Source organism: Sturnira hondurensis, unplaced genomic scaffold, assembly GCF_014824575.4.
Source record: "Sturnira hondurensis isolate 20B ecotype Veracruz unplaced genomic scaffold, ASM1482457v3 Scaffold0008761, whole genome shotgun sequence".
NCBI lineage: Eukaryota > Metazoa > Chordata > Mammalia > Chiroptera > Phyllostomidae > Sturnira > Sturnira hondurensis.
In genome coordinates, this window is record NW_028081392.1 from 1,384,950 (window position 1) to 1,409,160 (window position 24,211).

The 24,211-nt window shown below is 56.6% G+C and overlaps 1 protein-coding gene across 1 annotated transcript in view; it reads left to right on the forward strand.

Moving 5' to 3' along the window:
- Nucleotides 1-24,211, forward strand: part of CDH23 (cadherin related 23) — a 427,421-nt gene that overhangs the window by 328,639 nt on the left and 74,571 nt on the right. The window contains exons 29-37 of the mRNA XM_037055825.1: nucleotides 855-1,003; nucleotides 5,677-5,812; nucleotides 7,377-7,765; nucleotides 8,663-8,764; nucleotides 9,089-9,091; nucleotides 12,819-12,968; nucleotides 13,971-14,099; nucleotides 15,007-15,135; nucleotides 15,885-16,112. Of these exons, the coding sequence (XP_036911720.1) occupies nucleotides 855-1,003; nucleotides 5,677-5,812; nucleotides 7,377-7,765; nucleotides 8,663-8,764; nucleotides 9,089-9,091; nucleotides 12,819-12,968; nucleotides 13,971-14,099; nucleotides 15,007-15,135; nucleotides 15,885-16,112 (1,415 nt within the window). The remainder of the gene's footprint in view (nucleotides 1-854; nucleotides 1,004-5,676; nucleotides 5,813-7,376; nucleotides 7,766-8,662; nucleotides 8,765-9,088; nucleotides 9,092-12,818; nucleotides 12,969-13,970; nucleotides 14,100-15,006; nucleotides 15,136-15,884; nucleotides 16,113-24,211) is intronic.

The window sequence follows — 24,211 nt, forward strand, 5'->3', positions numbered from 1 at the left end:
CCCAGGGTGGCAGGGGCCAGCCCTCCACCTGGGCAGGGCTTCTCTAGGCTCCCAGGGGTCTGGGAGGCGAAGCCAAGGTGGCCCCAAGTGCTGTACACACAGGCGGGCCAGAGGGAGGGAGCGGGGACGTTCTCCACACGCTCGCGCCATGTTGGACGTCTGTTAAGTTTGGGTGCCACACTTGATTGCTCTGCTCCTGGAGTTCCTCCCCTCCCACGGTCGGACATCACCATAACAGAGGGGGACCTGGGGGACCAGGGCAGCCTTCAGCAGCGAGCTCCCCAGAGACTGGGTGTCATTGGCCCAACATGTGTCATGTGCCCACCCCTTAACCAATCGCTATTGCCTTGGACACTGGGGCAGTGCCCCCAGCTTCCCAAAATGAGTCACAAAGCACATGGACTGAGAGCGGTGGAGGGCGGATCCCCAGAGGAAAACCACGTTGCTGTCACTATAAGTCCTGGGAATGGACGCCGGACCAGCCCAAACAGGCCCACCAAATCCTGGCTTCCACCACCCACAGACAATTTGGATTGGCTCCTCTTTCTGTAGCGCCCAGATCCCTCTGAAATATCGAGTCCATTGAGACCTCTGGGTATGGGGTGTCAGGGGTCCTCCAGGCTTCCCTTTAGGAGGGTACAGAGTAAATTTCTATGCCCTCCCTCAAATCCAGCCAGGCCAGGGCAGCGTGGGAGGCCTACTTACCATTGTGGGCTTCAACTGAGCTTCTGAGACCTCTGGGCAGGGTCAGCCCTGGGGTTCTGGGGGCTGGGTCCCCCTTCCTTACCCCTACCATCCCCCAAGGATCCTGCTCCAGGACAGGGCCCATGTATCTCATCTGTCTCTCCACACAGGTAACTATGGCAACCACTTCCGGATCAATGTCAGCAGTGGGCTCCTGATGCGAGGGCCCCGGCCCTTGGACCGGGAACAGGACTCATCCCATGTGCTGATGGTGGAGGCCTATAACCATGACCTGGGCCCCATGCGGAGCTCCGTCAGGGTGAGGCCGGGGGCAGACTGGGGTGGCTCTCGGGTGGCTAGTCATCAGATCGTGAGGCCCCACATCCCCTTCTGCGCTGACCTCAGGGCTGGGCCACGGCCATAGCTGGACTCGGTCTCCCAGTGGTGGCCCAGCAGAGCAAGGCTGCCACTGATTTAGGTTCCAAATGACTCCTGGGGCTCGGGGTGCTGGCCTGGTGTCTCGGATGTGTCATTGTATCCTGAGCCTCAGTTTCTCCAGATGTGGAAGAGGGTCAGTGATTGGATAAATGAGGCATCCTTACCATACCAACCCACACGCTCTCTGGGGTGAGCCAAGAGGTCTCATGTCTGTGATCTGAGAGATGTACGTGTGCCCACTTCATTTTAGAAATGAGGAAACTGAGGCACAGAAAAATCATTAGTGATAGATCGCAGAGCCTCATTTTAGAAATGAGGAAACTGAGGCACAGAAAAATCATTAGTGATAGATCGCAGAGCCCGGGTCTTTTGAGTCCAAGATCAGTACTCTTCCCCCTGAAAATATTCCCCACATATCCCCGCTGCCCCTTCAAATGTATTCTTTTCTGCCCGCCCTAGCCTCGGGCCTCTCCCTCAGGCAGCTAAAATGAGATCAGTCTTCATCTTCCTGAAAAGTCAGAAACAGACACAAACATTCCCAGCGGCGGGGCCAGGTCATGCACTGCCCTGCCCAGCGGCAGGGAGATGACTACAACAACCTCTCGAGGACCCCCCCCCCCGCCACGCCCCCCCACCGCACACTCAGCAGCTCACCACGGCTTCCCGTAAACCAGGTGGAAAGTGAGTCAGACCCCAGAGGTGGAGAGTAGGAGGGAGATGGGAAAAGTCAGGTGGAGGGACTTTTACCCAGAACTGAGTGAGGCAGAATAGGCTCTTCTTATCAGCCCCATCTCCACCTGCTGTTTCCCCCAGGCTGGAAACAATGAGCAGAGGCCTGCCTGGGGTCACCATCACACTCACAGGGGTGCTGGGGAGCAGGTGACTCAGCCCCCGCCTTGTAAAACCCTGCCCCAGTCAGAGATGGGACAGGAAGCTCCTTAGGGCTGCCCCGCCAGGTGAGAGCTGCACAGGCGGAGATGGCTGAGTTGGGCAGACCCCTTGGGTTTTTACATCTTGGGGCTGCTTGGAACAATTCCAGAGCCCTGGTGACCAAGGGTAAAACACAGTGACCTGGATGCCCGAGGGCAGCCCCATTCGGTCGCACTGTGTCTGCATGACTGTGAGTCTCACAGTCATGTCTCACAGTCTGCATGACTGTGAGTTGCTTATTCCCACCATCAACTCGAGTCAGAGCCTGCTCTCTGTGGGGCCAACTTCAGGCCATGGGTGGCCGATGTCAGCACAGCTCTGGTTGGCTCCCAGGCCTCAAGCTGCCCAATCATAGCCCTCCTTGCGGCCACCTTACTCCACCCTCCAGAAGCAGTGAGCACCTCTCTCCAAGGCCTGCTCCTGCCCGAGTCTCAGCATTGTGGCTGCAAACCTTTTAAAGCCACAAATCTTAAACAAAATGCTATGCAGCACCTCAAGGCATGGTGTGAAACAGATCAAAGCCAGCCCGCAGATCGGTGCAGGGGTGGGGTACTCAGAGCCGTGCCTTCCTGGCCACCCCCTGCTGCTCCTCTCCCCAGGAACCCTGAGGACATATAAACCCTCACACACTACTTAGTATGTCCCAGGCACCTTTCTAAGTACTTCATATACTTGACCTCGTTTAATCTTTTCAACAGCCCTATGAAATAAGCAATGTTATTATGCCCATTTTAGAGGTGAGTAGATTAAGGCAAAAAAAAGGGATCAGCCAGTGTGTTCAGAGTCACAGAGCAGTAAAGGCAGAGCCAGTCTTCACACCAGGCAGTCGGCTCAGGCCTGTGTTCATGGCCACAGCCCTAGGCCGCTTTGCACAGGGCTCTTCAGAACATGGACACCATTGCTGCCTTAGCCCCCAGAGCCATTTGTAAGGTGGGAATTTGGGAGCAGGCCCCTGGGGTGGGGGCTGGATGACCCTTGTAGCACATACCCCCCACACCCTGAGCCCCAGGAACACCGAGACCTTTCTGAAGACAATGCAGGGACTTTAGTTTTGCGCTGGGTTCATTTCCCGGCAGCTGCAGAGGTGGTCTGCAGGGACCACCTGGAGCCTCCGGTTCCCGCTGCATAGACCAGGGACAGCCCAGGTGGAAGGGCCAGAGAGCACGGAGTCAACAAGTCCTCGCAGAGATCGAAGATCCCCATGCATGTTTCAGGTGCGCGCATGCACCTGCACACGCGCATGCCCCTCACACACGCATGCACATTTCCTGTCCTGTCCCTGGTGGAGGGCACAGCACGGGACAGAAAGCAGGGCTGAGCCTAGTAGCTTGCTAGCCGAGCCCTCCTGTTCAGCAAGAATTTGGCAGACCTGTGTGTTTCCTGTACATCTGCGTGTCTCAGGTTTGCAAACCACACACCATTTGCCCCCCGTTCCTGCTGCTAAAAACAAAGCTGAAACCAACAGGAGGAGGTGGCACGCAGCCAGCCTCCTGGAGGAGGGGCCACACTCAGGCTCTGGGCCCCCTCCCTCCACTTTTTGTATTTTGTCAGACTAGCCCTGTTTTCCCCTGAACCCTTGCACTTGGCTATTTGGACGAGCCGACTCAGGAAGGAGAAGGCTCACCGTTTTTGAAAGATGGACCATTAGTTTCTGTTTATGGAAAGCGGGTTCCCGAAAATCATCCATGCATATTCCCCCCAACACCCACCCCGCCCAGGATCTCCCCAGCCAAATTCTTGGGGAAGCCAAGAGGAGGAGGTTCCGCCCTGTGAACAGCTGTGCTCTGGGGCAGGCACTCCAGTTTGCATAGTGGGTTCTGGGTGTCTGGACGTGAAAATACGACACAGCACAGCCACAGGACCCCTGGAGCGGGGGAGCAGAGAACACTTGATCCGCACACGCCTCTCCCTCCCTTCCCTCTGCTGCCCCGCCCACCCCGGAGTTCTCTACCCATCGGGCCACGGTTTCTGCTTGTATCCCTTCGCTTCTCTCCAGCTAATTCCCAGCTAAACCCAGAATGGAAGCCAGGGCTGATCCCAGCGGCTGCCTTCAGTCAGAAACCGATCTTCACGTTCTCAGACAGCCTGTGCCCCGGCCCCGCTGTCAGTGCTGTGGCCACCTGTGCAGTCTGCCTTGCACATCGCTGCCTGGCCTCGGCCCCACACACTCCCTCTCCCTCTGCCGGCAAGTTTGCTGGCCCTGGCTCTGCCAGGCTGGCAGGAAGGCACCCCTCCTGTCCTGGGGCAGCTTACCCCCAACACAATGTGAGGAGTAGTAGTTTTGGTAGACTGGGAACCAGAAGAACCCACCCTCCCTTTCCAGCCCTCTCACTTACTGTGAGGCCTCGGGCAGGTCCCTCCCCACCTCTGGGCCTCTGTTTCCCCCCTGGGAAAAGAGGCATGAGCCCTGGGCCTCCCTACAGCTCCTTGAGCAACAATACTGTTGATACTCAGTGGCTGTAACTCCCCTCCCCACCACACGGTTCTTCTGAACAAAGCCCAGGTCCTGCCTGTAGCTGGGCCACACCCTCCCATGCTCCCGTGTGTGTCTGTGTGTGTGTGTGTGTGTGTGTGTGTGTGTGTGGAGGGCGGGGGGCTAGTGGCAAAAAGGAGGGGGTGCTGCTGATCTCTAGCCATAGACATCTCTCCTCAAACATATTTAAAATGGTTTTATTTTTGTGATGCAAGATGTACATGGTCATTAAAGAGAAATTAGGAAGTGCTGATAAGCAGTGCTGAAAATTATGCATAATTCCACAGTTCAGAAACAGCCATTGTCTTGGGCCGGGTCCCCAGAAGCAAATCCCAATACAAGGATTGCTATGAGAGTGATTAATAGGAAGTGTCCCCAGGAAAAATGGGAAAGGTCCCTGGGACCAGCAAGGAAAGGCAGCCAGCAAAGTGGCACAGCGGGAACTTCGACTCGGTCCCACAGGGAAGTCTGGAGACAGTCACGGCAGCTGCCCCTGTCGGGCCCAGGAAGCTGGGGGATCTCTACCACCCACCCATCAGTCCGTGGCTAGGCCAGCCCCCAGGGACATCACGCCCGGGCACCTCTGGTGACCTGGGCATGCGGGTCCTGGCAGCCTGGATAGGCACTGTGCTGGCAGTGAGAGTGCCCAGGGGAGGTGCCCGGGAATCTGCAGGGGTCTGGCAGGGACACGCTCTGCTGCAGTCGCGGTGAACATTTTCATGCCAGTTCTCCCAGACACGTTGTGGTGTTTGAATGGGGTCACTTTGAACCTTCTCAAGCACTTTGGCAGGGCCAAGCTCATTTTGTCTTCATAACAGCCCTAGGAGCAACACGGGGTGTGAATTATTATATCGATAATTGCTGTTTCATAACTGAGAAACTCGATGGCCCGCAAGATTCACTAATTAGTCACAGGTTCCCACAGGGCTAGTCGCAGAATCAAGAGCAAGGTAAGTTTCGTTCCTTAACAAATGATGTGTGAGCCCCTGCCACGTGTCGCGTACTATGCAAGGTAGGGGGGCGTGTAAGCAGTCAGACAGCCCAGAGGCCCTCTCCTGCCAGCTCACAGTGGGCGCAGGCCCAGGGCCCCAGCCCCGGGATTTCCTGGCCTCCCCCAGCCTGACCGCCTCGCTCTGGGCCGGCTCCCACAGGTGATAGTGTACGTGGAGGATGTCAACGACGAGGCCCCGGTCTTCACGCAGCAGCAGTACAGCCGCCTGGCTCTCCGGGAGACAGCAGGCATTGGCACTTCCGTCATCGTTGTCAAAGCCACAGACCGAGACACTGGTGAGGCCAGCAGGGGAGTCTCGTTCCCAGAGTGACCCTCCCCAGCTAGATCCCTCCTACTCCTGGGGGGCCAGTCATCCCCAGGGCCCCTCAGGCTCCCTGTTTCAGCTGCATCCAGGCCAGGGAGCAGCTCCTAGGACAGTCTTGGTGGCATCCTCACCAGATGCTCAGGCCTAGGAGGGCTGGAGTCAGGGAGAGTAGTCCCAACCTCTACCTGAAGAGAGGAGAGGTCACAAGTTTGTGAAGTCCAAATTTGTCTTCGAAGGACCTGGCAGCTCCCAGTTGGCCTTCGGTGAGGGGCCAGGCTGGGCCGGGCTGGGAGGGGTAAAACAGGCATGTCAGAAAGCTGGCCAAGGCCTGTTCCTCCCACCGGCCTCAGCCCCGGGCCTGGCACACACAGGCTTTCACAGGCACTGTGCCCCGTTCTGCAGGACAGTAGTCTGCCCTGAAGGGAACCCGTGTCCTGCCGAGAGCCCCAAGCCCCAGAAATAGCCACAGCGAGCAGTGAAAAATGAAGGAGAAGGTGGCCGGTCACTGTGACCCTCTTCATGAGGCCTGGCTGTCTGGGCCAGAGATGTGACCAGAGAGGAGCTCTTTCCTGAGGGTCTGCTGTACCTGCCCCCAGCGGCTCTCTGAGCTGCCCCTACTTCCCAGTTCCTGTGCTTCCTTCTCATCAGCTGTGCCGGTGGCTCCCGGTCCAGCCCCCGTGAGCATCCCCGCCAACCTGGGGCACAGGATGGGGAAGAAGGAGAAATAGGTCTGAGCACTCTCAGGGGCTGAATTTCTCTCCCATTGGTACAGTTCAGGTCACATGCCTCACTGTGGCCCGGGGGTTCATGTCCTTTTCTGGGTCGGGAATTCCTTTGAGAAACAAGTAAAAACTATGGGTCCCTCCTCAGAAGAACGCACATCAATTCAGAGTTTTGCAAAGCAATTTCAAGGAAGGTTGGGACTTCCTAGGTGTTTTAGTGACCATTCTCCTGTAAGCCTATAGACTTGGGCTAAGGAATTCCAGCTCTAGCTCCTGATTAAAGGACATATTCTAAGAACCAGGCATTTGGGGTGAAGGAGTTGGGGAAATGGGAGGTGACTCTGGCACTGGAAACCTATGCCCGGAGGGACCAAATGAAGACTTGGTCACCTCTGAGGATGCTGCCCTTGTTAGCCAAACACTTTTTAAATCAACACACTCACTACAAGAGATCCCTTTTTTCCCCACCCTCTCTGTCCACATACCCAAGGGAGGGACTTGAGCTTAAATGATGAAGCCGCAGGAGCAAAATCACTCAGGCATATCTCTCCTGCCCAGACTGTTGAGTCCCCAGAGCAGGTCAGCAGTGTGTGCTGGGCCTTGCCATCCACAGAGACCTTGACCCTGTCCTCGGTTGTGTCCCTTAGGACAATTCAGGCCATAGATGGGGAGCAGTGCATGCTGGGTAGACCAGCCACGGCCCCTCACCCTGTCCCTCAGGGACAGCATCGGATGTGCTATGGACACCTTGGGAAGTCACAGGGAAGCCCCACCCCCACCTGGGACTGCACAACCTCTTGTGTCCTCCTGCAGGGGACGGTGGCCTGATAAATTACCGCATCCTGTCCGGCGCAGAGGGGAAGTTTGAGATTGACGAGAGCACAGGGCTTATCATCACTGTGGATTACCTGGACTATGAGACCAAGACCAGCTACCTGATGAATGTGTCCGCCACCGATCAGGCACCGCCCTTCAACCAGGGCTTCTGCACCGTCTATATCACTCTGCTCAACGAGCTGGATGAGGACGTGCAGTTCTCCAACGCGTCCTATGAGGCCGCCATCTTGGAGAACCTGGCCCTGGGCACGGAGATTGTGCGGGTCCAGGCCTACTCCATCGACAACATCAACCAGATCACCTATCGCTTTGACGCCCACACCAGTGCCGAGGCCAAAGCCCTCTTCAAGATAGACACCTACACGGTGAGGGAGGCTGGTGTGGGCGCAGCAAGGGCTCTCCCCACAAGCAGGGAGCCGGACCCTTCTAAAGCTAACCAACACTTATGGAGCTTCTCCTATACGCATGGCATTCTCCTCTTTGTCATAAAGTACCTTTGAGATAAACATCCCTGCAATACACCCCTTTTTTTAATATTCAGGGGTAAGATAAGGTTTATACCTAGGCAACCCAATGTCCTTCTTATTACTAGACAATGAAAGCGGCTCGAGTCATCGTGCTTCCCTTTTTACCTTGGTTGTTAGGAAGCTCCAGTATAAATTGTGTGTTTCATTCCAATAGCTGGTTTTAGCAAGGTGTCTGGTGCAGTTCAGTCTTATCAACTGCCTGGCTCTTACTCTTTTATCTTTGCTTTAGTGTGGTCTTTTGTAAGAATATTCCTTCTCTGAAAATGGGTGTGGTAATAATCACTACCATGTACCAGACCTTGGGAATACAAAGATGAACAAGATCCTTCTCAGTCCTCAGAGAGTTAGTTCTCAGGCTAGGAGGAGAAGGAGGGATAATCAGGGGTACAAGTCAGAGCACCACAAGGGACAATGTGAAAAGAACTATGATAGCGGAGCAATGAAGTGTCTCTGGGCCCAAAGGAGAGTGAGCGTTCCTGACTGGGGAGGCAGGAAGCCTCCACGGAAGAGGTGGCATCTGAGTGGGGCTGAGAGAGCAGCAGATTCAGCCTACAGAGCTTCACGGAAAAGTCATGCCGAGCAGAGGGAGGGCTGTGAAGGCGGGACAGTGGGACAGAAGGCTCGGGGTTAGTGAAGAGTCTGGTTTGGCCGAAGCATGGGACTGCTTGAGGGTGGGACAGGCTCTGCCTGGTGGGTGCAATGTTGTCACTTGCCCGTCTGGACCCCACCCTGCAGGGTGTGATCACAGTCAAGGGTCTGGTGGACCGGGAGAAAGCTGACTTCTACACCTTGACAGTCGTGGCGGATGATGGCGGCCCCAAACCAGACTCTACGGTGGTGAGTGGGTCCCCACCGGGGGTGAGATCCCCACAGGTGCTGCCCATCACCACCCAAGGCACCTAAACCCCATTCTCACCAGCTGCCCAATGTGCATGCCAGGCAGTAGGCAAGGGTTTCGATAGCCATGGGGTGGTATTGCAGCCGGTCGTGCCATGCCATGCCTCCTGGGGCAGCCTGGCTGGGATGAGACCTCAGATGGGTGGCAGGGGGGTGGGCACTGCCTCCTTGACAGTCCACTGCTGGAAGTGGGAGGTGGGAGAGCCGCAGACTGCTAACCATCTGCATCTTTGTCTTTTCCTTTTCTCACGGCTGTACCTGCAGAAGGTGAGTAGCCTGTGGGCTGGGACTCTCCCCTGGGATTTTGGCTGTGGCCAGTGCTGGCTCGGGCCCTGCGTGGTACTGGGCCCTCCTGCCTCTCCTGAAGAGAAGACACATGCAGCGGGTCCCTATGCAGACCCTTCACAACTGTCCCAATTCGTCCACTCCCCCACCTGAGTCCAGGCCCTTCTTGGGCACATACCCCGTGTCCAGCTCTGCCCTGTCTGCCCTCCATGTCCTGCTGAGCCTCCATGGGATCCTGGGGCAGGGGTGCTCTAACGAGGGGTAAGTGGAACACACAGTGAAAGGAACACCGCGGCCTCACCCCAGCTCTGCCCCTTGTCGTCGGCTGTGTGACATAGACAAGTTGTTCAACCTCTCTGTGCTTCCTTTCCTCGGGTCTAAAATGGGGGTCAGGCCAGCAGCCCTGCCTTCTTCAGAAGATGGGAGGAAGGCAGTAGAGGAGATCGTGAATAGGAGGCACTTTGTCAACTAGTCTGGGGGAGGGGTGTGATGGGAGCGGAATCTGTAAAGGGGCCCCTCCTTCTCTTGGGGGTTGGTGAAAGGGGCATGTTACACCACAGCGCACGTGCAGAGGAGCTCACGGCACCGGGGCTGGACAGTGCTGCGCAAGGGCAGCCATGGTCCTGGTGTGAGTCCCTGCCTTCCACAGCTGTCAGGAAAAGCAGGGGAGACGATGTGCCGGGGCAGTTCAGGGAGGGAGACTCCGCAGGTCAGAGGTTCCCAGGAGGGTAGGAGGGGCAGGCAGGTGATCTCAGGCTGGGGGTTGAAAGGGAAGTGGCCCAGGGGAGGGGTTCCCTGAGGTGGCACCCCACGGTGAGAATGAGAACAGTCAGCCATCAGTTTGGCATGGGCACCAGCCAGGCCAGTCTAAGGCCAGCTGCAGACCACACAAGGTGTCCAGCTCATCGCCTCATGTGTTACGGCCACACTTTCAGTCCTCACTGCATCCCTGTCACATCAACCCAATGGGACAGGAGCCAACCAAGTATTCAGGCTAAGAACCTTGTGCAGCTGCTTTGGGTCCTTCACCCTTACAGGGGCCTGGCTCCATTGGCCCTGGTTGTGACTTGCCCTTACCCCAAAGCCACCTCCATCCAGAGGGCCAGCCTGGGGGTACGTGAGGCCACAGCTGCACTGCACCTACACAGCTCCCCTCCACCCTACAGGAGTCCCAGAGGGCGGCCAGTGAACAGAGCCCTCGGGTGGTCAGTGGGCATGTGCCCTGTGTCCCGAAGCTCCTGGCCCTTCCAGCCGTAGGAGCTAAGACTCAGAAAGGCTGCACGGAGCCAGTTCTTCCTCACCCTTGTCATCATGGGAAGTCCAGGGGCTGAGGGCAGGCAGAGACTGAGGGGCAGCTGGGATGCTCCCCCCTGAGGCTGCTGCAGCCCCTTCCTGGACCAAGCCGCCTGCCCACTTCCTCTGCCTGGGCCGCCGGCAAGGGCATTTCAGACACACGATCCTGTGCAGGCCCCTGTGTGTCTGCAGCCACTTCACCGTCTCCCAGCAGAACTCCTGCCCCCTCCCTGGCTGCTTTGCAGAGGCTCCTGGGGCCCCTGCCCCAGATACTTCAGCCCCGTTAGCCCCAAGCTTCTTTGAGGTGCTAGGGCGGAGACAGGCTGAGGGGCCTTTTAGTGGTGCTGCCATTTCCTCTGTGAGATCAGAACCCCAAACCACAGCTTACCTACACCTGACTCTCCCCTGGTCCCAGTAGCCCCCGTGGGCCCTGGGAGGGGCAGGGAGGCATCAGGAAGGGACAGACTGGGGGCGGGGGCTCTGATGTAAGAGTTCCTACGTGGCATGCCCTTAAGCCTCCACAGGTAGGGTAGGGAGATTTGGACCAGGGGCCCTGGGTGGGGACACAGACCCATGTCTAATTCCCACAGACCTCCACACTTGCCTTCCCCCTCATCCACAGATAACCTCACTAACACCGGGAGCATCAGAGCAGTGATCAGAGAGGGGGCACTCACTGCGGGCCAGACTCTGGGCTGGGCTTAAGAAACCAACATCCAACATGGCCCTGCCTTCAGAAGGGCACGGTGCAGTGGGAGGGAACTGTCACACCAAGAATACTGGCCACGAGAGAGAGCTGATAACCTGATGGCAGGGAGGCCAAGGAGGGCTTCCCTGAGGAAGTACCTCAAGCAGAGATCCTCAGAAAGCACAGGTGTTCACACAGCCAAGAAGTAAGAGCATTTCAGGCGCAGGAAGCCGGCTGTGTGCAGAGGTCCTGTACTGGGAGGAAGCTCCCCTGTACATGGGGAGCGCAAACAAGGCCTTGATTTGATAGCGAGAGTGTGGGAAGCATCAGCGCACAGGGGCCTGGCTTGTTTCACCCGGAGAACAGTGAGGTGAATGTTATTACGTCCATTTCACAGATGAGCACACAGGGGCTCCAGGACTTCATGGAGCTCCCTGAGCAAAATCTATGATGGATGGGCAGAGTCTGGGAGCCTGAGATCATGCCTGCTTGCCAGGCGGGAAGCTGGACAGGGACCACCCCTTAACTTTTCGCTTGCTCATGTATTCCACCCCCGCCTGCCCCCCCCCCACAGCATCCTGGTACTGTAGGTGTTGTCGTTCCTATTTTCAGCTGACAAAATGGAAAATCAAAGAGGCCGAATAACTTTTTCCAAAATGACACAGCTAGTGAGCGGTGGAGTCAGTCCTGCTGTGAAGCCTGGGCTTGTTGCCTTTCAGTTTTAAAAGCCGCTTAAAGATAGAGGGGCTAGGATGGAGAAGAAGAGGGAAAACCTGACTGGGAGGGAGATGAGAGGAATCTCCTGGGAAGGGTGTGAAGTTTCGTGGGCTCCCTATGGGGTCCTGAGGGAGGCAAGCAGGCCTGGGAGCCCTAGAGCCCCAAGTCCAAGGGAGAAGGTATGGTCTGGCCCAGGGAGCAGGCCTGGCCTGGGATCCCTACATCTGAGCCTCCTCCGGCCCTACTTCATCATCCCGCTCAGCAGGGAAGCTAAGGGGCACCTGCAGCTCAGGGCCTGTGGCTGTTGGCCATCTGTGAGCTGGAGGCCACACCCACATCAGGGCCTTGGCTCTGGCTCGCTCTCCAGACCCTGCAGGAGAAGCCTGAGCCGTAGACACTAAACATTGTGCTTTTTGCGCGCACCATGCTTGCTCCTGCTTTTTTTCTGGTGGGTAGAAATTCCTCTCAGGGCCCCCCGAGCCGCCTGTGGGCTCCCTCCTCCTCAAAAGCCCTGTTTCCCCACAGGGGCCTGCGAGCAGTGTCTGGCTGTCAGGTGTGTTGGAGACAGCCCTCACATATTGTTCCTTTCATTTGTATTAATTACCACCTAATTCCATTTTAAAAAATCTTTATTTCTAGTTCCTCCTGAAACACCGGAAACCATGCCAGTGCAGATCTGGCGCTCCCCCATGGGTTTGGAGCTGAGTAGCCTCCCTCCCCGTTAGGCAGGGCCTCTACTCCCAGTCCTCCCAGGCCCTCCCACTCAGAGGCACCCCTTTGCCCCCACCCCCTTCCTGCTGACCCAGCCCAGCATTCCCCCACCAGGCTCCTGGAAGAAACACGCTCCTGGCCTTCGAGTAAAGTCAGAATTCACCCATCCAGCTCTGCGGGCTAGCTGGTGTCCCAGAACGGATTGGGAGTTGGGTCCCCAGTGGGCCCACAGTGGGGTGCTGCTGGGTGGGGCCGGGAAGGGCAGGGGGCAGCAGGTCTCGGGTAACGTCCACCCCGCAGGTCTACATCACTGTGCTGGACGAGAACGACAACAGTCCCCAGTTTGACTTCACCTCGGACTCGGCCATCAGTGTGCCTGAGGACTGCCCCGTGGGCCAGCGTGTGGCCACTGTCAAGGCCCAGGACCCTGATGCCGGCAGCAATGGGCAGGTGGGCATCGACCTGCTCTCTCAGTAGGAGACTCCTGAGACCCTCAGTGGGAGGGGGCCATCTGAGCCACACATCCCCACCCCGCTGAGCAGGAAGCAGGGGTCATTAGGCCTCTGCCCAGGACCACCTTCCCCTCATCTCAGTCTGTGGTCAGGGCAGGATGCAGAGCTGTGCAGGTGGCTGGCCCTGCCTGGTGACCGGCCACAGCTCAGCCCCCACGGCAAGCTGAAAGCAGTAGGGCTTCAGCTTTCCTCTGTCGCCTTCATCCACAAACCACAGAGCATCCCGCCCCTGTGTGCCAGCCGAGGGGCCAGCCCTCCCTGGCCCCAGGTCTGAAAGAAGACACACCCCCCTCCCTCCTGCTTCTCAGGCCCCACCCCACAGCAGGAAGTGCTCCCCATGGGGCAGGTTTGGACGCCCCTGGAACATAAGGAAGCGTGATAGGGCATGTCCGTCTTCACACTGCCCTGATCTGTCTCATGAACCGGGTGACACCATTTTAAGTTACTAGCACACCTTTGCATGACTGGGAGACGTCGGTGTGTGATCAGAAACATGCGAGTTCAAACCCTCTTCTCCTGGGCACTTTCAAGCTGTGTGACCGGTTGCTTTACATTTCCAACATCCTGTCTATAAACTGATGGGGACAGCTCCCACGGAGAGAGTCGGAGAGAGTCGTGTCACACCAGGCCCCGCTCCAGGCAGGGGCTCCAGCAGTGTCAGCGCTTCCCGGTCCCTGGGCGACTTCAGTGCCGTGGGACTCATTGCTGCCTCCTGGGCCCCTGGCCAGTGTGCTGACAGCCCCATCCAGGAGTGCTGTGGGCCCTGCAGGGGACCTGCCCCCGCCACATTGAGAGGTGTCACTCTCCTACAAAGCACACTCTCGTCTCGAATGCCCTCACTGAGCGGGGGGCCCAGATCCTCGGGAGAATGTCCTTTGGCCTGACCTGGACGCCTGCCTTCCCCGCTTCTCCGCCACTCACAATCTCTCCTCCCCCACAGGTGGTTTTCTTCCTGGCCTCGGGCAACATCGCTGGGGCCTTTGAGATTGTCACCACCAATGACTCCATTGGTGAAGTGTTTGTGGCCAAGCCCCTGGACAGAGAAGAGCTGGACCACTATATCCTCAAGGTGGGGACCGGCCCCCCAGGGTCACTGTTGACTGTCCAGGAGAATGCTCGACCCATCAGTATGTCCTGCTTCCCTGCTGCCGCCAAGTCCCGTGGGGCACACAGCACTGTGGGGCACACAGCACCTCAGGGCCAGGAGCATGAGCAAGGCTGGCCTGGGAGAGGGTGTCCTGGGAGGGGGCTTCAGAGCCAGAGCGGGAGCAGCAGAGGCGCCGTCCCTGCCGTGAGAGGTAGGAGACAGCCAGGCGGGCCCGACTCTTCCACAAACGTGGTGTGAAACTTGCACATGTTGTTTACTCTCTCTGGGCCTCAGTTTCTCCTCCTGTGCAGTGGGCAGAGAGACCCCTGCCTGGCCTGCCTCCGCTGAGGTGAGGAGTCATGAAGACCACCACTGTTGCCGAATGGCAGTGGCCGCCATGCTTCCTGTGGGTCTCTGGGGACCCCAGGGCTCAGCTTGTGCCCCCTTCTGCTGCCCCGCGGGCCTCCAGGAGGCACCAGGGCTCCCAGGAACAGGCTCAGTCTGAGCTTAAGGCTGCATAAAACTCATCTGAGGCTCTTTCTCTGTTTGCCAGAGTTCACATCCAAGTGCCTAGAACAGGGGCCTTAGAAGCTAAAAGCAGGAGCTTTGGGTCTAGTCGCAGGCTGGCACAGCCCAGAATACAGTCAGGGGCAGGATTGGGAGGTGAAGACTGGGCACACCCGTGTCAGATTGCAAATGAGGGTCCCAGATCAGACAAGACCTGGGCAAGAACTGTTTGCAGTGTGGGGCAGGAGGTAAAAGCCTTAGAAAGAGCCCAGAGCTGGTAGCCCCCAGCCCTCCCCACTGAGCAGGTAGGGCTTTTGAGGGCCATGTTCCTGATCCTAACCCCTCCTTTTAGCTCTGACTCCAGTTGTCCCCTTCCTCGTAGGTTGTGGCATCCGACCGTGGCACCCCTCCACGGAAGAAGGACCACATCCTGCAGGTGACCATCCTGGACGTCAATGACAACCCCCCAGTGATCGAGAGCCCCTTTGGGTACAACGTCAGCGTGAACGAGGTGAGGGCACCTCTGCACCTGTACAGAGACAGGCCTCCGGGGTGGACGGTGGGCATGAGTCCACCACCAAGCACCTATTTAAATGTCTGCTGACCCACTAGTCTCTCAGATCTCAGGGAAGGGGACAGTGGCTTATTCATAATTCTAGTCCTAACACCTAGGCTAGGTCTGGGAGTATCTTTTCATGGCAGAAGCGAGGAGGAGGGGAGAGGGAAAGAAGCAAGTGGCCTTCCACACCACAGAGAACTGAGGTTTTCCCTGGGAGAGCTGCTTTTTGATAAACCAACTCATGGACGGTTGGGCCCTAAAATGCAGCCCCTCCAGGAGAACTTCTGCCCAGCAGTGCTGGGCTCCATGCCAGGTTGTATATCCATGAAGGCTCTCGGGCCAGCCTCCCACAAGCCAGACCCTGGCTCTGCCACTGACTGGCTGTGTGACTTGCACACATTTCTTACCTGCAGCTCAGTTTTCTCATCTGTAAGCGGGGGTGACACCAGGACTTAACGTGTGGGGTTGTAGAGGGAAGTCAGTGAGTTGACGCAGCCCAGCATGCAGTGGGTGCCCACAGAAAGCCTGCCATTATTGTCTCCATCCCCTTCCTCCTGGCTGCAGCACAGACAGCAAGGCTTCTGGGAGGCCCGGGGGAGGCCCGGGGGAGGCCCGGGGGAGGCCCACGGGCTCCCAGGAGCAGGCGCTAGACTTTGCTCCCTGTTGACTCCGGAATGACCACTCTCCTGCTCTCCTCCCAGAACGTGGGCGGAGGTACTGCTGTGGTCCAGGTGAGAGCTACCGATCGTGACATCGGGATCAATAGCGTTTTGTCCTACTACATCACTGAGGGCAACGAGGACATGACGTTCCGCATGGACCGCATCAGTGGCGAGATCTCCACGCGGCCTGCCCCGCCGGACCGCGAGCGCCAGAGCTTCTACCACCTGGTGGTCACTGTGGAGGACGAGGGCACCCCCACGCTGTCCGTGAGTGATGGGGGTGGCCTCGGGGCAGGGAGATGGGAGAGGGGCAGCTGTACCCTCTGTGTGAGGGTAACAAGACAGGAGGGAATGGGACACCGCGCAGTGGGGACCCCTTGACAGATCCTTCATTGTGCCTTGAATCATTCGGCTTACAAGTATTTATAGAGAAACCTGCAAAAGCCAGGGTCTCTATTTAGTCTTCTCTGCACACATAGCTCTGTGGGATGGTCACAGACTGAGCCTGTACCTCAGGGCCTGGCCAGCCCCCACTCCACCTGCCAAGCTGTGTGCCCGAGGGGCCACACTAACCCATATGGGGGTGCCCTGTACCAACCAGGGAAAGGTGTCCTCTGGCCTCTTTCCCCATGTCATGTGGTTGTGTTGGTGTGATATGTTGTCGTCATTGTCACAACATGTCAGGGTTGGAAGGGGCTAATATCCATAGTCTGGTTTAATGCTTGAATGGGTAGGGCCACTGCCCAAGGCAATGTGCAAGGTATGCAAGGTTAGAGAAGGCGGCGGCAGGGGCTTGGGTGGTGGGTGATGAGACAGTCTAGGGCCCATCTGGGATTGGAGCAATTTGCAAATTGAGTGGAGAATCGTGAGCACTGGGAGCTGGCTGCGTGATCACGAGCAAGTCAGAACCTCTCAGAATATCGGCTTTGTCATCTGCCATAGGGAGATGATATCTCTTTCATAGGTGGTGTTTGGGGAATTGAATTAGCTCATGTCTGTGGAAGCACTTGGTAAACCACGAAGAGGGGGAGAATTGTATCAACTAACTGTCACCACAATAATGCTACCTTACAAACCAAACCAAACCGAGATGCACAAAACAACCATTGATTTCACTCCAGTTCTGCAGGCTGGCTTAGCTGGGCGATTCTTCTGCTCTCAGCTGTGCCCCTGCACATGCGGCGAGGCAGCTAGCTGGGTGTGGCTTGGATGGCTACACCTCTGGGGCTCCGTTGCCCATCAGCTGGGGTGACAGGGTAATGGAGCAGCCTCTCTCTCCTCTTCCGGGAGGGTAGCCCCTGCTTGTTTGCATGGAGCTAGAAAGGGTCCAGGAGAGACAGCAGAACATGCAAAGGCTTTTGAGGCCCAGGCTTGGAACTGGAGCAAGGTTACTTCTGCCACATTCTGTGGACCAAAGCAAGTAGCAAGGCCAGCCCAGAATCAAGATGCGGAGAAATGGACTCCTTTGAAGGAAGGGACTGTAAAGTCACATTGCAAAGAATGTAGATGCGGGGGCACTCTTGAAATCTGTCCACCCCAGGGGCCCTGACTGTAAACAAGGCCTCAGTTAGATCCCTCCCTTCAATGTCAGCACTGTGGGCTGTGGGGTCAGAGCAGGTCCTGGCTGGGCTCTTTATCCGACCGTGGGCTCTGAGCAGGTTGGTGGAATTGGGCCAATCCTAGGAAACCATATTCTGAGGATCTCAAGAAATGGAATGGTTTCTGGGTACCCAATGGGCATCCTTAGCCCATGGCTGCCCACTATCACCAGTAATCACTTCAGCCATTCAACCCAGTGGGCCAAAGAGAGGCACATTTACAAGACACATGTAGTCAACTGAGGTGGGGACAGGAAAGGGTACAATTTTGACAGAACACCTCTCTAACTGCACATTGCTTCAGGGTGAATCATCTTGGTCGCTCTCCAATGCATTTAGAGATGTGTTTGGCTGCAAGTAACAGAATCTTAACTGTGGAGTCATAACTAAATCAGAATGCATGTTTCTCACATAACAAAAATTTTGGTGAGAATTACAAAAGTTGATTTTGTGCTCAGTGGTGTCAAAGCTAAGGCTTCTTGGTCTTCCCCTCATGGTTGCAAGATGACTGCTATAGCTCCAGCCATCACATCAGCATGAAGTCAGGAAATGATAAAAAGACAAAGAGCTATGCAAGCCATTCTACCCCTTTATCAGGAAAGCAAAAGGTTTTCCAGAACTACTCTCTAGAGTTCTGCTTATGTTTTATTAGCCAGAAGAGGTTCATATGGGCACTGTTGCTACAAGACAGGTTGGGAAATAGGAATATCAGAATGGGCAATTATTACTTGGAGGCCAGATATATCACTTACTCAAGCAAGAGCAGAGAGCTCTGTTAGTGAAGAGGAGGGGGAAAGTAGATTTGGGGTGGCCAGCTGATAACATTTGCCATACTGCTCTTCCTCACCCCGACCCAGGCCAGTGAACACACCACACTCACCTCAACTCCCCACCCTCCCCCATACCCAACAGTCCTAGAATTTTCCAGGGTGGCAGTCTGTGAGAGCCATGACATTATAAAACCCTGAGTTTTAGAGGTAACATCTGGCTTCCTTTTGGTCCCCAGGAGAAATGGGTATTGGAGAACTAGGAAATAACGCTAGCCACATTTAAGCACCCAGAATGGGTGGGCCACTACCCATGAAGTCCCTACAGAACTTGGGGCTGGTCCCCACAGCCAGGAAGGGTTTTGACCTTTTGACCTCTGTTGAGACCCAGCCCGGCCCAGGGGAGACTCGTGAGCACTGCCTTTCCACACCCAGCCCCTGACACGCTGGCCCTCTGTGAAGGGGCTCAGCCCCACCCCCCCAGCTCCCTGGTGGGACGTGGGAAATTGGGTTGTAAGAGATGCGGCATCCCTTTCTCTGCCTTCCTCATCTTTAGTCACCAGCACTGGTCCCAGAAAACACCTTCAAGGTGAGCAGGACCAGGGATGGGGCTCCCTGAGGCCATTGGGAGGAATACACAGGGTTGGGGGCAGTGGGTTTACAGTTGTGAGCACACCAGAGCCCAGGCAGCATCAGAGTTAACACAGGACCAAATAAATAATAATAATACAAGAATAATTCTGTTTTTCACATACTCACCACTACTTTTGTCGAACCCTGTATACACATTTCCTGGGCTGTGATACCGTAACACAGATGAAAAATGCCTGGGCAAGATTTATAGAAGAAACACTTTTAGCCAAAAAGAATCTATGCTTTCATTTCTTTCTGCTCTGTACCTTCAGGTTGGAAAAGATCTCTTTTATCTGATCTGTGTAGCAATTAGTGAAGAATGGTAGTGACCATCCCAGGAGCATAGTTCATTCATTCATTCATTTGTTTGTGTATTTATTCACTTATTCAGCTGATGTTCCCTAAATGCCTACGGTGGACCAGGCACTAGAGATAAGGAAATGAAGGCAACAATGAAACGCAGCTGAGTAAGGGAGGCAATCAGACATCCAGGTGCGGGGGCCAAGGTACAGATGGGGCAGTGAGGAGCGCTTTCAGGGTGTGGGGAAGGATTCCTGGAGGAGGTGATACCTGTGCTGTCTTGTCAGTCAGTCATAGTTAGCACAGCAAAGGGGAAAAGCGTGTTCTGGCTCCAGGATCAGTCCAAATAAAGACCTAAGAGTATGTGATAACCAGGGGTGGATTTGGGGAGATGTAGGCAGTCTGGGCCCGTGGCAGCATTCAGAGTCAAAGCAGGGTTCCCCCTCTACCTAGGCTCCCTACAGCATTCTGTCTGGGGCGTACCCCAAGGGCTGGTCCTACTAATTTCTCCAGTGCCCCCTCCACGCTCTGCTGGTGCCACTAAGCCAGGGCCCTATAGCCAGTGCCCAGTAAGGGCTGGCATTTGCCTCCACAGCAAATGCTTGAAGATTTTCCTCCACTGACCAGACTCTCACCTCTGGATAGCGAACTGCCACCCCCACGAGGGCCGTGAATGCCAGGGGGTGCTCTTGCCTGGTACTGGGCAGATTCATTGGATGGGTATTTGAGACAGTAGATCAGCCCAAACCCTCCGCGACCAGCCAGAGCCTGGGCAGCATCAGACCGTCTATCCTGAGGTTCTGGGAAAGGCCCCCATGGTCTAACAGGGGTGAGGAGGGTGGGTGCAACCCTGCACGTATCTGTCCAGAGACACCCAGCTGACCCACACACCATCCTCCTGTTTCCGCCAGTAATTACCTGCCTGGTTCAAGCCAGCTCTCATTGGCACAGGACCACCCTTCCTGTAGGACAGGGGCAAGTCATTCATTCATTTATTCATTCAACACCAAATACGTGCCAGGCCTGTGCTAGACACTAAGAAGTCAGAGATGAGTTGGGCACAGTTCTGCCCTCAAGGAGCCCACGGTCCAGTGGGGGGATGGACATTAACAGAGTTGACAGTCTGTGATATGATAGAGTGCTAGTAGTTCATAGCCAGGAGCCAGGGGAGGTTTTCTGGACACGGCATCATCTGTGTCCATATTGTAAAGGATGGGGCTCTCTAGGCAGGGGGGCTTGGATTCGGCCACCAAAGGCTTCCTCAAATCCAAGAGAAAACCTGTATCTGAGCCCTCATATTTTTCTTTTCTCCCTGGGCCCTCCACCTGCCAGCTTCCTGAGAGCCAAATGTTCCTGAGAACAGCCTAGGTCGTCCCCACCCAGCTCTCAGCCCCGTATCACCCAGAGCAAGGGGCATCTGGACCAGCCCAGGCCTGTCACACAGTGGCATGCCACCTGGCCAGGGGAAGTCACTGTTCAGCCTCAGTCCTTGGGCTAGCTGCAAGCCGCAGGCAAGGAGGCCAGCCCTGGGGGAGAGGTCCAGGTGGCCGTCAGGGAGGCCCATGCAAAAGCAAGGGCTGGCTGGGCCCAGGGAGGAAGGATGGAAGGCAACTGTGAGGTCATGAGCTGAGCCCCAGCCACAGAGGCACCTTGGCAGAGGGACGGGGAGAGGGAGGGTCTGGCTGGGCCTTTCTGCCACACAAATCACAGCCAGCCAGTTAGCCAATCCCAGCAACAATTCCAGCCCTAGCTTTGTACACTGACGGGGATCTGCAGAAGTCACCTATCCAAGCAGGACAGAAAAGCTACCTACTTGTGGTTCAGGAATCGCCAGCAATAGCCCCATGAGAGCTGGGGACACTGCTCTTGGCAGCTCACCTCATATATTTAGGCTGAGGGCTCTCCTGTTTATTAAACTTGGACCCTGCTGCTGTTTAGGAAGCCTGCTTCCCCTCGCTCAAGCTCAGGAAACCCAGCCTGGGCCCTTCCCTGTGCTGTACACCAAGTAGGCGGACCTTCTCTGGCCCACTGTGATTTATTTATTTATTTAGATTTTATGTATTTTTCTTTAGAGAGAGGGGAAGGGAGGGAGGGAGAGGGAGAGAAACATTGATGTGTGAGAGATGCATGGATCGGTTGTCTCTCACACACCCCCAGCTGGGGACCTGGCCCACAGTCCAGGCATGTGCCCTGACTGGAAATTAAACCAGCAACGTTTTGGTTTGCAGGCCGGCACTCAATCCACTGAGCCAGGGCAGCCAGGGCTGTTAGGATGAACTTCAGACCCTTCCTCAGCCCTGCTCCGGGGGGGGGGGGGGGGGGGGGCCGGCCGCCNGGGCGGGGGGGGTCCTGCAGCCTCTCCACCACGGCACGTGCAGTTGCTCAGTTTCTCCGAGAGACGCAGGGCCCTGCAGTGAGCTGGGAGTCTCTCCCTCCCCACCTGCTGCTGCAAGCAAGTGGAGTGCGTGGTTCACCGCACCTACCAGGAGCCCTACAGCTTCAGGGCTGCCAGGCAGAAAGGCCAGGCAGAAAGGGGAGTAGCAGGAACTGCGGGGGAAGGTGTGGAGCCAGGGGTACGTGGGCACAGGCCCCGCTCCCAGTGCCCTGGTATGTGCTCTAAGCCAGTCCAAGTCCTGCCCTGTAGTACCATTCAGCTCAGCGAAGAGGAAGGAGCACGCGCCTGGGAAGCGGAACACCCAGGCTTTAGCCCCAGTTCCTCATTCACATGTGACAAGACACAAACCTTTTGAAACCTTAATTTTCTGACACATTAGATGGAGAGAACAAAGGCTCTCAAGGATTTCTGGTAGGCAAGGGGGAAATCAAAGAAGTGATAACACACGTGAACGTGTTTTGGGAAAGCACACAGTATAAAAACAAAGGGCAAAGATACGGCACACACACTGCCCCTTCCCTACCCTGCGCCCGAAGCAGACGTTGCTAACCAGCGTCAGCACTTGCTCACTAAGATGTATTGATACTTCAGGATCCCTCTCAACGTATACTTGAGGATGCCATGCAGGCAGATCAGAGCTACAAAACAAAGTGAGACCTCTGCCCCTGGGCCTGCACCAGCTCAGGGAATGATCGCGGTGCGGGAGATTCCTGCAGGCCCAGACAAAGTGCCAGAGCTAGAGCCGGCGGAGTCAGAGGTCCCTGCCAGTTGGGAGCAGTCTAGAGAACAGAACGCTGACATCCTGGTTCAGCCCAGCACACAGGGGCTACGCTTCGGTGATCAGCTCTACACCGGAGTTCAAAGCGCAGGCTGTTATTGGATGGCCACCCTCCGGGATCTCACAGCTTCACCCTAACCCTAACCCAAGGCGTCCATGCAGGACAGAAAGGTGACGATGCAAAGTGAGTACAGACACAGGGGCTAGACAGTGTGTGCTCTCTGTGGGCTGGGACAGACGCTCAGCCGGGCTGTGAGTGTCTGCTTCTCCAGAGGCCTTTGCACCCAGCATCCTGGCTGGCGGCCCCAGTTCCTCTTTCTGACCATTACTGTTCCCTTTTGGTTCCCCGAGCAAATCGTAGCCCGGCCTCAGCACATTCGGCCCGGCCCTGCGGGGCTCAAGCTGACACCCAGCAAGGCTTCTTCCAGAGGCAGGGCTACAGTGCCCAACTGGGATGAAGGGTGACAGGACCTCCGTGGCCACCAGCCCCACTGCGTCCCCCGGGAGCCCCCGCCACCGTGGGCTGCTCCCTAAAGGAGGCAGTGCCTCTCTGCACCAGGAATGAGATTACCCCAGTGCCAGTCTTTCGAGAAGCAGACTCTGTGGTTCTATTTGTTTACCCCAGTGCCTGTCACCACAGACGCCCTAGCTGGGCCAGCCTGACACAAAAGCAGCATTGCCAGTGGCCCCTGGGGCATATTTGCAAAGAGTGTCAATTCCATNGATGAAGGGTGACAGGACCTCCGCGGCCACCAGCCCCACTGCGTCCCCCGGGAGCCCCCGCCACCGTGGGCTGCTCCCTAAAGGAGGCAGTGCCTCTCTGCACCAGGAATGAGATTACCCCAGTGCCAGTCTTTCGAGAAGCAGACTCTGTGGTTCTATTTGTTTACCCCAGTGCCTGTCACCACAGACGCCCTAGCTGGGCCAGCCTGACACAAAAGCAGCATTGCCAGTGGCCCCTGGGGCATATTTGCAAAGAGTGTCAATTCCATTCCCTTGGGGAGAATAGAGGCAGAAGGTCTTCACTAAATGTGAACATTGGGAGATAGGCTATAGGCCCCACAATTCCTGGTACGTCTCTTAACAAGGACTTATTGCCTAAAAGCACAGGTTCCTTTCTAGGGCTTCAGGCGGTGCCACGACCCAGAGGCCTCCTGTCTGCGTCCCACCCTGCAGCCGACTTCCTGGAGGCCTGAGGCCCCTCCCCGGGAACCTCCCAGCTCCCCTGGAGGCGGGCACCCGCGCCAGGGTTGCCATCTGCAGAGGCACCACCACCCCAAGGGTGAACACTGGAGTGCGTGGCCTTCATTCTAGTGTCCACCCTGCCCTGGCAGCAGCAGGGAGTGGGCCTTTAGGGCCTCTGGGGGTGGGGCATGTGGTCATGGATGCAGATGGAGCCTGGAGCTCAGAATAAATTTCACTGAAAACAGGAAACCACGAAGCTGAGATGCTTACATGTAAGGGTCGAGAGAAGAAGGGCTCGAGGCCATGCAGGAGGAAGCTGGGGAGGAAGTGTGGTGGCTTTCTGCTCTGGGGCCTCCTCCCTCCCTCTACACAGGCAGCTGTCAGGCCTGGGCCCTGGCAGCCAAGCCCTTAGATGTTACCTCTGCCTACAGGTCAGGAGCTGAGGGCTGGGCCAGGCCAGCATCCCCAAAGGGCAGGAGCACTCCTTAGAAGTGGGGGAGCAGGGGGTTTGGCCTGTGGGCTTGTCCCGCTCTAGGGGTAGCCCGGCCCTGCCTCGAGCACGTGTCGCCCTGCCAGTCCTGGCCTCACGAGCCCCCGTGAGGTGTGAACACAGCACCCTCTTCCTGTGGCAACTGGCATTGAGTGTTCATGGCGGCAGATGGGGTAGAAGAGGGCACAGAGCAGGAAGGAGCCTGGCCTTTGGTATTCTG